The sequence below is a fragment of the Saimiri boliviensis genome, chromosome 6 (genome assembly GCF_048565385.1).
Source record: "Saimiri boliviensis isolate mSaiBol1 chromosome 6, mSaiBol1.pri, whole genome shotgun sequence".
Taxonomy (NCBI): Eukaryota; Metazoa; Chordata; class Mammalia; order Primates; family Cebidae; genus Saimiri; species Saimiri boliviensis.
This window is the reverse complement of record NC_133454.1, coordinates 40,994,891-41,008,170: the sequence shown is the minus strand read 5'-3', so window position 1 is coordinate 41,008,170 and position 13,280 is coordinate 40,994,891. Positions and strand designations below refer to the sequence as shown.

At 36.7% G+C, this 13,280-nt stretch overlaps 1 protein-coding gene across 2 annotated transcripts in view; it reads left to right on the top strand.

Moving 5' to 3' along the window:
• LOC141584822 (putative caspase recruitment domain-containing protein 17P) overlaps positions 1–13,280 on the top strand; it is a 30,909-nt gene that overhangs the window by 16,506 nt on the left and 1,123 nt on the right. Inside the window, exons 1-2 of one of the 2 annotated variants that reach the window (XM_074400499.1) lie at positions 1–11,555; positions 12,179–12,445. The exon at positions 1–11,555 is cut by the window's left edge and continues 16,506 nt beyond it. In XM_074400499.1, the coding sequence (XP_074256600.1) occupies positions 11,549–11,555; positions 12,179–12,445 (274 nt within the window). In that variant the 5' untranslated portion in view covers positions 1–11,548. The other variant, XR_012518023.1, reaches the window with a different exon arrangement.

Sequence of the window (13,280 nt, the reverse complement as noted above, 5' to 3'; positions counted from 1 at the left end):
GTATCTGTATTTGAACATCTGCTAGGGTGTCCTCCATTCTCCCTCAAAGAGTGATGGATATCATGAAAGCAGCTTTAGAATCTGAGTCATGCTACCCTCAGCACCACGTGCTTTATCAGTGCCTGCTCCCAATCCAGGAGGCCACATCACCCTTTGTTGTCATATCTGAGTCTTTGATCTGTGACAGTATTTCTGTATCTTCTTGATTTTGTGACCTTGACATTTTAGAAAAGGCATTTTGTAGAATGTCTCTCATCAAAGTTTTTCTGATGCTTCCTCATATTTAGACTGTGAATTTCAAGGAAAGTGACCACAAAGGAGAAGGGTGCTGAGAAAGGGCTATTTACATATATTATTTGTATTTTTCTAAAAGGGGCATTACAAGTTTTCTGTCATTTATTTATTTATTCAATCATTCTTTATCATCATGCATCACTTAATGACAGGCATGTGTTTCAGAAAAGTGTAATTAAGTGATTTCATCATTGTGCAAGTATTATGGCATGCACAGCCTGTTACACACCTAAGCAATATGGTATAGCCTATTGCTCCTGGTCATAAACTTGTGTAGCATGTTACTGCATTGAATGCTGTAGTTAACTATAACACAATGGTAAGTGTTTGTGTGTCTAAACATAGAAAAGGTACAGAAAAAAAAAATGGTATAAAAGAAAAAAATGGTGCATCTTTATAGGGAACTTATGATAAATGAACTAAAGGGCGGAAAGTCAGTGAGTGAGGGATGAGTGAATGTGAAGGGTAGGACATTACCGTAAACTACTATAGAATTTATAAACATTATAGACTTATCCAATATCAAATTTAGTTAAAAATACTTTATGTCTTCATAATATATTTATTTTAGCTTATTGTAACTTTCTAACTATGTAGTATTTTAACTTCTTAGTATTTTAAACTTTTTGACTTTTGTAATAACACTTAGCTTGAAACACATGCAGTACAGCTGTACAAAAATATTTTCTTTCTTTATATTTTTATTCTGTAAGCTTTTTTCTGTTTACAATTTTTATTATTAATTTTAAAAATTTTTTATTAAAAACTGAGACCCAATACACACATGAGTCTAGGTCTACACAAGGTCAGGATCGTCAATATCACTCTTTTTCACCTCCACGTCTTGTCTCGCTGGAAGGTCTTCAGGGGCAATAACATACATGGAGTTGTCATCTCCTATGATGGCAATGCCTTCTTCTGGAATCGTGCCTGAAGACCATGCCTAAGGTTGTTTCAGAGTTAACATTAAAAAAAAAATAACTGTAAAAAGTACACTATAAATAATGAAACAATGTATAGTATAGTAAAAACTATATGACAAATTTTCAGCTCTGTTATAATTTTATGTGACCATCATCTTATAGATTCTATTCTTGACCAAAATGTCTTTATGTAGTGCATGACTACATATCAGTCTGAACTCATGAATATTTATATAATTTTTGTGATGTCATTCAGTTCATTATTTATTTTGAAAAAAGTACGTACTTGGTTCACATAAATCCAAATGCAAATGATACCTGCTTTTTGCATCTGGATATACCTAAGTCTCTTACAAGTATTTTTTGATTTTCCCTCTTTTAAGTACAAAAAGTTTTTAAAATAATTAGGTAAATTGTCCTATAGAATAGTTGGCATTCTGGATTTGGCTGACTGCTTGCCATTAGGGTAACAAATTCATAGATGCAGGTAATTAAGACACAGACAGGTTTGGGAGTCCATTATTCTGCCAACCATGGAGGTAATGTTGAGAAACAAGGCACTTGGTGGTGTCTACCTAGGTCATCTGTGACCTAGATTTGTTGTCAAGTGAAAATTACTTTTTTTTTTTTGAGACAAGATCTCACTTTGTCACCCAGGCTGAGTGTAATGGCACAATTTCGGCTCACTGCAACTCTGCCTCCCGCATTAAAGCGATTCTCTTGCCCCAGCCTCCCGAGTAGCTGGGAATCACAGGCATGTGCTACCACACCTGGCTACTTTTTGTATTTTTAGTAGAGATAGGTTTTTGCCTATGTCTACTAAACATGTTTGAGAAAGGTGCCATTAGGCAATTTCATCATTGTGCAAATATTATGGGGTGTACAGCCTACTACACTCGTAGGCTATATGATATAGCCTATTGCTCCTAGGCCATAAACCTGTATAGCATGTTACTGTATTGAATGCTGTAGTTACGGCTGTTGGTCACACTGGTCTCAAACTCCTGACCTCAGGTGAATCCCTCCCAAAGTGCTGGGATTACAGGCGTGAGCCACCAGGCCCAGCCTGAAAGTTATTTCTAAAATTGTGATTAGATTCAGGCTGATTTTATTTTGCAAGAATACTTCTTAGGTGATGCTGAGTACCTCATACTGTAGAATATTAGAAGGTACATAATACCTGAAATGTCTCAGCTTTAATGACACTAGAAATGATCTGTGGGTTCGGCTTGGTCCTTTCTTTATAAAGGTCCTGGTCAACCTTCACTAATGATTTTACCATCCACTGATTGCCACTGCCGTAATCGTACCTGTCATTACAACCTGTGAAATTATAGATTTTCTATTTTTTTTCACCATTTATTAATTACCTGGACTTCTTAATACAATAATTTTCCCTTATGTTCTGGCTCCTAATTTTATTAGGCTGAAGCACCATTGACATGAGAAGATCACGATAAAGACTTAATTATTTCACTTTCATTATCAAATTCAGAAATATAATTCACATGAAAAGATCAAGATAAAAACTTAATTATTTCACTTTAATTATCAATTAATTGGTGCACTGGTAACTTTTACTGGTACTCAAGAGTTTTGTTTGGTTTCTCCTACCCTCTAAGAAACTCAGTTCAAACTCACTGCTTTTAATATACCCTATGTGTTTTAATAATTATTTAAAGACATTATTCTTTCTGAAGTTAAAATTTTCATATTTCGGCTGGTGGAAGTCCTTTAGTTTGGCTCCTTTGTCTCTTTAGCATGACCCATGAGAACTTCCTTGCTTTTTGCTTCAAGAAAACGTTCTACATTGATGTTGTAAATTTTTTGACCCCTGCCTGGGATTAGCTACTTCTCCAAGAAGTCCTTACCCCTTTTAGAGGTAAATAATATTTAGAAACTGTATTGGAAACTAGAGGTGATTATTGAACTACTAGACTGTCATAATGCTAGGCCTTTTTCACAAAGATAGGAAATACATATTTTGTTAAAACTGGAGGTATTATGAATTTGCAATTATATTTTAAAATCATATTTAAGATTTCAACACTATTACTTATTATATTTGATTTTATGTTGGCAATTCTTTTATTTCATGATGACAATGATCATAACAATCATAACACAATTACATGCTTTTAAATTTACAATCCACTGTAAAATGGGCTCAAAGTCACAGTATTCTATCACATTGCAATTTCCCTATGTCTTCATTTTTCAGATTTGAAAATTCAATATTCTGTAGTTTGCCAAAAAATTATTTAAAATTAATCTCCAAAGATAAAAGAAAACTTTCTCCATATCATCTAGGTAGTTTCAGAATGAGTGGAATGGTGATTCCCCTTTAATTGTTTCATAGAATACGTAGTATCACCAACTCAGTAAGAACTTTCTTACGGAAATTTTGCTGCCCCCAAGCGCCTTGTTTCTCAGCATTACCTCCATGGTAGGTAGAATAATGAACTCCCAAACCTGTCCATGTCCCAATTACCTGCATTTGTAAATTTTGTACCTTACATGGCAAAAGAAACTGCAGGTGTGATTAAGTCCCTTGAGATTGAGAGAACACCCTGCTCATCCAGATGCACCAGATTTAATCCCAACAGTCTTTATAAGGGAAAAAAGGCAGCAAAAGAGTCAAAGTAGATGTGAAAACAGAAGCACAGATCAGAGTGACACAGGGCCATGAGCCAAAAGATTTGAATAGCCTCTAAAAGCCAAGAAAGATAAGGAATTGTCCCCTAGAACCTCTGGAAGTAACACAGCCCTGCCCACACCTTCACATGAGCCCAGTGAAACCTATTTCAGACTCTGACCCCCAGAACGATAAGCTAATGGACTTGTGTCATGTCAAGCCACTACGTCTGTGATAATGTGTCACAGAAGCAGTAGGAAATTAATCCACCCCTCCACGTATTTGTTTTTCATGGTATGTATTATGACTAGCAAGTATTTTACTTATTGGCCTGTGGACTTATATTAAGTCCCTCTTTTCTACTGGAATGTAAGTTTTACGAAGTCAAGACTCTATGTTCTTATTAATGTATACTATTCTCACTGAGTATAATCTATGATTAGTAGGGTCACAGTAAATATTTTGAGTGAATTAATATGAATACAGCCTAAAAATTTTTTGGTCCACATTAGACTTACGAGAGAATGAAATAGCCGCAGGCTTTTGTTCTCTGAAATCAGCTATTGCCAAATCTGTTCACCTCTCAGTGGAACAATGGATTCCATACATCACCTGCCAACCATGCAGACTTTAACTTTGTAACTTCAATCGGCGTTTAGTTACTAATTCACATGTCAGCATTCTCTAGTAGTCAGCAAAAGTCCTTCTGGAAAAGGTTAATACCATATTCTTGTTTTATTAATAAATCCTTATATCCTAATTCAATTCCCTGACATTTATTAGATACTCAATAAATATTTCATAGATGAAAATAAAATGAAGAAATGTGTTATGATTAACTCAGTAATTCATATTCTTCAACATTTATCTCCCTTCACAAATTTCATTCACAAATATGCTATATTTGATATTTATTCTTCCTTTCACTCTAAATCATTTATATTTTACAATATATACTGATAACCATCATTTTATGTGATGTGACCATTGTTTTAGGTGATGAGGGTATTGAAGCAAAGAAGATGGACAAGTCATTATTTCCTAGAAGCCAATTTTTTAGAACTAGACAGACAAATAAATAAAGAAAAATATCAGTTACTAATAAGTGCCTTATAAAGAAACCAAATCATCCTGATAATTTTGTTTTTACAGTCTGCATTCTGATTTCTGTGCTTTAAATTTTTATGACATTCTATTGGAATGGAGTATCTTTCCATTGCTTATATTTGCACGTGAAATAGTCTGGGTTTTTTAATTGGAAGAGTGAACTTAAGTTTGATATCCACTGGATATTAACAATGTGATTTTATACAAGAGTTTTAATCTGGTTGAGGCCAGTCTGCCATCTGAAAAATGGGAATATACTACTAACATCTTCTTCACTGTGGTGCTGAGTGAACAATGCCCATGTACATAAAACACTCACCAAAATGCCTGATATACAGTAGGCTCTCCTTAAAAAGAGTTACCTTTGTTCTTCATTTGTGGATTCAAAGCACTGTCATTCTTTAAAGCCCTGAGTACTTTTAAATCCATGCTTTTCTGAAGTCCTTTTATAGCACTCTTAGATTGTCTTGCCCTTTAAAAAATTTTTACTTCTCTTTTGTTATCATATATTTTTCCCTGTGCTTACGCTTTTGTCCTTCGGTCTACACTTAGCCTTTTGAAAGCAGACCTCCCTCTACCCTCAGTATTATCTTCCTTGTCTTCTCAGAGGACTTGGCACAATACTTGCAAGAAAGGTGGCTTGTGATACTAGAGAGAGCTGGCCTAGGGATCAGAAAAACTAGATTCTCATTCTGACTCATCTCATCCCTTGACAAGTATACAGCCTCAATATTCATCAGATGAAGAAGCTATTACTTGCCTGTGCTATCTAGCTTACTTGTGAGGGTGCAGTATAAAAAGTACAAAAGAAAGCAGGTGGCACAGCACCTGCTTTCAGGGCTGTATAAGACAGTAACACTAATCTAACTCTAGCAATCAATAGAATGTATTAAGCTCTTACTATGTGCCAGAGTCCTGTCATCTTTTCTACAACCAGGTTCTGAGAGATGGCCTGTAATAATGATGAAGAACCAGATTCTGCAGCTGGGCCTCCTGGATTTGAATTCTTGCTCTACCACTTCCTTGCTTTGTGACACTGGGAAGGTGTTCAAGCTCTGTGCTTCAGTTTTCTTATCCGTAAAATGGGATTAATAATATTATCCACATCATATGATCGTTATATGTATTAAATGAGTAAGAAAGTGAAATGTCCATATACATTGCACTATATATAAAGAACCAATTTCCCAAATCATCACATTCAAGGTAATATAATTTTTAAAAGGAGATAGTAGAGAGAAGATTAGGTCCATTGGGGTTTAAGGCCTGGACAAAGCAGACAGAATTTCTAAAATGCTCAAGCAAAAGTTTGTTCTTCTTTAATATACTATTTATGTAATTATTTTTGTCTATACATAATAAACATATTTAATATTTAGCACCAATGTGTTCATGGTTAGGAAGAATCAATATCGTGAAAATGGCCATACTGCCAAAAGTAATTTACAGATTCAACACTATCCCCATCAAGCTACCAATGACCTTCTTCACAGAACTGGAAAACACACCTTAAACTTCATATGGAACCAAAAGAGAGCCCACATAGCCAAGTCAATTGTAAGCAAAAAGAACAAAGGCACACCACACCTAAGACCATGTCTATCTGTCCTCAGGGTTTTGGCTCTATCTGGTTCCAAGATGAGACTTTATAACTTGTAAAGGTTTTATGCATCAGTTGTTATCTGCACTGTTGGTATAGAAATCTGACACAAGGGACCACACACCTCCTGGCTTCCTGCCTGTCCAGGCAAGCTCTTTACTGCTTCATCCTAGCTCCTTCCTACCCTTCTGCAGCTTCTTTCTGTAGTCAGCACCAACTCCCAGACATTCTTACCCCTTCTCCTGTCACCAACACGCAGGCCACTCAGGGCCCAGCTCCTGGTTCATATGGGACCAGCAATGCCTCAAATAACATGCCCTATTAAATTCTGGATGTTGTGGTGCATGGAGTCTCAAGGGTGAGACTCAGGATGGTATTTTGATTTTATAATCTGAGGTTAGTCCAAGTACCAGTATTTTTAAATGGTTTGACTAGCAGAACCAATACAGATGAAATACCTATTGCAGGGCCTAGGCCTTGTTAAACACTTAATATGAAATAGTTACTTGAGAAGCATGTTAACATGGCTCTCCTACCTAGAAAGCTGCAATAGTTTCCTATTGCCCATCTGATCAGTTTTAATATGTTTCTGAGCCTGATTGTTATAAATTCTCATAGTCTAGAAGCTTTTAACTCAGAATTTATTTTTCACTGACACAAACAGCGCCTTTTGTCTACTTGCCTACTTCAGATTTCCCAGGGTACTGGCCAGTGGGAGGAAGCACATCAGATTGAGCAATGAGTGAGGCTGTGGACTGGCTTCTCACCCAATTTTCTAACATGTGCTTACCAAGGTTTTGAGCCAACTTTTTACCCGGTCTTCTTATTCATAAAATGAAATTAATGCTTATTTAACATACTGAAATGAAGCATAGAAAAAATTTTGAAGTAGTTAACCAAACAGTACATTTTGATATGACCTTGCTTCTGGGCTATAGGTGAAGACTAACATAAATGATAGGTGATGTGGCATGCCCTCCACACCTGGCATTGCATCCTAGAAGGTAAGAATGATTAAGAGCCTCCTCCTATACATGAGAACACAGAGGCTGAGAGACACTACATAACTTGTCTAAGATCTACAGCTCATAAACAGAAGTTGACCTCGGGACTATCAGATGCTAAAATCCACACTGATAAGCTGTGCAGAAGGGAGGAAGTTTTTAGACAAGGAAAAAATAAAATAACATGTTACAGTTGATGAGTGCTCTAAACTGTATTACTCAAAATGTGCTTATAGCCCATAAATATAAATAAGAAGAGGAGTGGGATAAACTGAAAGGGTGCATGATGTTCTAAGGCTTGGAAAGGGGACGGCCAAAACCCAAACTCAGGAATTTTCTGTCTTCCGTGTTGGAGATTATTGTAGTATCTACTCTGTCATTTAAGATAATATTGTTTCACAGTCTTCACACTGATGGAAGGATTTTTAAATCATTATGTGCATTTTAAATATTACTTATAGTAGAATTGCTACATTCACTCATTTTAAGATAATTTTACTTATGTAGTGCTACTTCCAGGTACATATTTCAGTCAATAAGTTAGGCCTATAAATTATCTTCATTCTGTCTACATATCCCCATCAAACGTGGATGGCAGGTAATTACATTTCAGTCACTATAAGAACCACTTACTCTTACCAGAATTATGACTAATTTGTGTGTGTCCTGAAATTAAAAAAAAAAAAATTCTAAATTAGTCTATTATTACTACCACCTTTTTCATTTCAAAACTGTAATGTTATTATAGAATAATTTACATCAAAAAAATGTACCCCTTTTGAGACTACAAATTGGTTATTAATGATATGAGGATATTTAGTATAATCATTTCCCAATGAATAGGCAAACCGATTTTGTCACTCCAGAAAGTTTTGTCTTGCCCTTTGTTCTCAATCTCCTTCCACTTCCTCCTCAGATAAGTAGTGAGTGAATTTCTATAACTTTACGTTTGTTTCTCCTAATCTAGAACTTCATATAATTGGAATCACAGGGTATGTGTTTCTTCTTATATGGCTTCTTTCACTCAAAAAGAAAGTTTTATTCATGTTTTTATTCATGTTATTGCATATCTTAGCAATATTTCCCTTTCATGACTAAATAGTGTTTTAGTATACATTCATAGTACAAATTGTTATTTTATGTTCCCAAGTTGGATATTGGTTTGTTTCCATTTTTTGAGCTCTTCATTTTTGAGAAAAACAGTGGGCTCTTGCAATCTAGTAACTCAATGTTTAGCTCCCCAGGACATGAGACTTGAGGCTTATGGTTCTTCGTTCCCAGGTATATGGACTAGTCTTGGCTTCTGTGTCCTAGATGCCATGTTAGCATGCTTCTACTCAGTAGATCATGACTATGGCTGGAAGTGAAACCTTTGTGTGAAATCATTAAGTTGACAGAGAAAATAAATAAATTTAAAAGCGAACGAATGGAAGAAAATTAATGCACAGGCAGTTTCTGCTTTCTTGCATGCTGCACATACTCCCAGTGGCAAGGAGCACAGATTGTGCTGCAAACAGATTAGGTCATTGGCAAAGTAAAGATAAAAACCTTGGTCAATTCTGTCACCCCAGATAGTTTTGTCATACCCTTTGTCCTCAATCTCCTGCCCCTTTCTCCTAAGATAAGCAGGGATTAAATTTTTATCACTGTATGTTAGTTATCTCTAATCTAGAGGTTTACGTAATTAGAATCACAGGGTATGTGTTTCTTTGTATATGGTTTATTTCACGCATAATGAAAGCATAATGTTTTCATCCATGTTATTGCATATATTTGTATTTTTTTCTTTTATGACTGAATCGTATTTCAGTGTATGTGTATAGCACAAATTATTTCCTTTGCTCCTAAGTTGGATATTGAGTTGTCACCTGTTTATAACATCTTCATTTTTGAGGCAACAGTGGGATCTTGCAATCTAGTGGCTCAGTGTTTGCTTTCCCAGGACATGAGGCTTGAGGCTTATTATTCTACATCCCAGATATATGGTCTAGTCATGGCTTCTGTGTCCTGGATGCCACTTTGGCATGCTCAGCTCAGTGGTGTATGGCTCTGGCTGGGAGAGAAACCTTCATGTGAAATCCTTAAATTAATAGAGAAATAAATGAATCAGTAAATAATTTGAAAAATAAAGGAATGGAAGAGAAGTGATGCACAGGTAATTTCTGCTTTCTTCCATGCTACAAATCCTCTCAGTAGCAAGGAGCACAAGATTCTGCTGCAATCAGATTAACTCATTGTCAGAGTAAAGATGGAAAATAAATCATGAGAAACTCCAGGGATTAAAAGCCACATCATCGTCCTCTTACACAGTGCATTCTACTCTAACCAAACACATTTATCTCTTAGCCTAGAGCACAGGAGGTAAAACTGGTGGCCCACATGTCAAAAGGTGGATGTTTTTTGTAACTTCGGGTCCTTATTCTCTAAAGATAAGGCAATAACCCAAGAAAAATTTTGGTAACGAAATTGATCAACATAAAGTACTATCTCCATTTTGTTATTAGTCCATGTTCCATCAAGGAGATTCATAAAATAAATTGGCCACATTGAGTTTATTTCTGGTGTAATCAGTTGAACACGTACTTGCAAAGACAGAGACCTCTTCTGGCCTTCCGTGGCTTCTCTCTCTACAGTTTTCATGAGTCTTCAAATATTTTGTCTCCTACTTCTCCAATTAATTTCTTATTCTTCTCATCACTTGCCATCTTTGCACATTCTGAATATCCCAGTTACATACTACATTCAGGGCTTCACATTTGTCTTCTGCTTTTGTATGTGAGAGCAAGGGGTAAATGACTGTGGTATGTGTTGACTGAACCCCTGGCTCCTCCCACCATATGGTCCATATATATTAGTTAAATGAATAACTGGATGCACTGCTTGAAGAGTCTAACAAAACTTAGCTGTATAATCCACAAATAATTATCCTTAATTTTTTTTCTAATGTAAAATATTTGTATTAATCATACTAATATCACTCATTATCTGCTTACCATTTGCCAGGCAATGTTCCATGCATTTTTTACATTTTTCTTTCACTTAATGCTGAAAACTGTAGGTATGTACTATTAATAAAATTATTTTACTGACAAAGGAACCAATGCATAGGAAAGTTCAATTTCTTGCTCACAAAATGAAGTTTAAAATGCTAAGTTCAACATTCTGAGTCCAGAGTCTTGGCTCTGGGCCTCTATGATGCAATGCCCCTCAAAAGAAAACCATCCTAGATGGGTAGATGGCTCATACCTATAATCCCAACACTTTGGGAGGCCAAGGTGGGTGAATCGATTGGGTGCAGGATGTCAAAACCAGCCTAGGAAACATAGGGAGTCTCTGTTTTGCAAGAAAAAATATTATCTGGCCATGGTAGCATGTGCCTAGGTTCCTCTGCTGAGCCCAGGAAGGTGGAGGCGGAGGCAGCTGTGAGCCGTGTTAGTGCCACTACACTCCAGCATGAGTGACAGAGTAAAACACTGTATTGGGAAAAAGAATCCCCTGAGAAGGAAGGACATTAAATAAGAAAAGCTTTAATTCTGGTAAAAATGTTTTCATTTCTTAAAGCAAAATTGTTTTACAGGGACGTAATTTTCCATGAATTCCCATGTGAGGTTGGCCCGGGAGAGCAGTGGACCCAATTCTCTAAATGTTGTGCTACTTTCTTAATGAATGGGAAACTCTTCACTGTGTGAGTTTAATTGTACACATACTTTCTCATTCTTTTCTTATTCTCCAAGTCCCAGTCCTCTCTCACCCTGACCTGTTCCAAGGGCTGGTGAAGAAATTCTTCCAAAGATCCACTCTCCGATGCAATCTACAGTTCAGGAATCTGATTTTCCCTGAAAAAAAAATCCATGCATATGCATGTGCAGTGGTTGTTTTGAAATATGTGTACATGCTCTGCTAAGAGAGGATAAAAGGAAGGTAAAAAGGAAGGTGAAACATGCTTCACTTTTACATCACACAAGAACAGTAGGAGAGAAAAGCCATGGCTGGTGAGTCTTTCACTGTTCCAAGGACATGTCCCTGGGAAGAAAGAGTTTTGGAAGGGGCTCACTCTTCTGGAAGCCATAATTAGTATCTCTGGAAGTTTAGGTGAGCCGAAGTGAGGCAGAGGAAGTACAGGAAGGAGAGAAGGAACTAGAAGACTCTTGCAGCCTTTAGAAAGGAAAAACAAGCCCAGAAAGGAACTGAGGCTTTAGGGGTAGCCTGCTGTCATTTTGTAATCTTAATTAAACTCTTACATATTGTAAGTCTAACAGAGGGTACAGAATTGGCATAGGAAGAGTACTAGCAGCTGTTGTTCCTAAAGGAAATGGGCTATTTCTGTTTTATTACTTCATTATTTAGAGTTATATAAACAGGGGACACAAAAGGATGGTCTCTGCTTTTCCAGAGACTAACCTGGAAATGGTAAAGTCAGTCTTCAGACCACTCCATGTACTTGTACGGGGACTATTGAGGGAAACAAGTAAGACAGCTATATAGTAAGAAGAGGGATTAAACAACTCTGGGGGCATTTTACTAATGAAACTTCAATAAGATCTCTTTCTGTTGATAACGTGAGAGGAATATGAGGCTGTTTTCATGATGTGAGAAATCCTTCTGCTCTGAACAGACAAGATCCTGAAGGAGAAGAGAGAGCTGTTTATCCAATCAGTGAGTGAAGGTACAATAAATGGCTTACTGGATGAATTATTAGATAAAAGGGTGCTGAACCAGGAAGAGAAGGAGAAAGTACAATGTGAAAATGCTACATCTATGGATAAAGCCCGAGCTTTGCTTAACTCTCTTATTTGGAAAGGGGCTTGGGCATGCCAAGTTTGCATCACATACATTTGCGAAGAAGACTATTACCTGTCAGTGAAGCTGGGACTCTCAGCAGGTAAGGATCAGGGACTCACGCTCAAGTGCACATAGGGCTTATCAACGTGCCTACCATGTGACGTCTATATTAGTCATGTTAAGTTGCAGACAACTTTCTTATCTCTGGCTTCAGGGCCATATTTCTCCAACAGGGCTCTTATTGCCTGTCCCTTGACTCTCCTTTCATTCTGTTTCTTCATCCTCAGTGGCCCTCTTCTGATTAAAGCTCATTTACTGTTCTGAGTATGTTGTAGTTCATTTGCTGAAGCTCATGAGAACTATCTGAAAAGCTTCACACTGTATGTTCCAGTGTTCCTGTCAAGGCATAATATTTGTTTGTGGATTTATTTATTTATTTTTTTAGTGATAGTGGACCTTAAGCACTTAAGTAGTTGTAAAGGCACATGAAGCTTTAAGGTTTGTAATCAAATACTTTTTATAACTTTTCTCCAAAATTTTCCCCTCCAAAAAGAATACAATATATTTCAGTGATGGTGATACACTCAGAGAACATATTGAATGTACAGAAAAATAAAGTTTTCTAGTGGGTTCGTTCCTCCAGTTGCCTCCTTTTATATATATATATATATATTTTTATTTTTTATTTTTTTTTTTTTTGTGTGTGTAAGATCACCCACTTGCCTGTTACCAGGTTGCAGTTCATGCTGTGAGGCCTGGACTGCCTCTACTTGAAGCCTTCTTCAGACCTGATACAGTGCTCAGGAACTGAGATGGCCAAATTTGATGACCACTTAGACCTACCACATGGTGAGGATGAGAGTTCTGGTGGATTCACAGTCACTGATCTCAGTGGAACTTCTTAAAGCCACTTCGGAGGGAGACGTTCTTTGAAA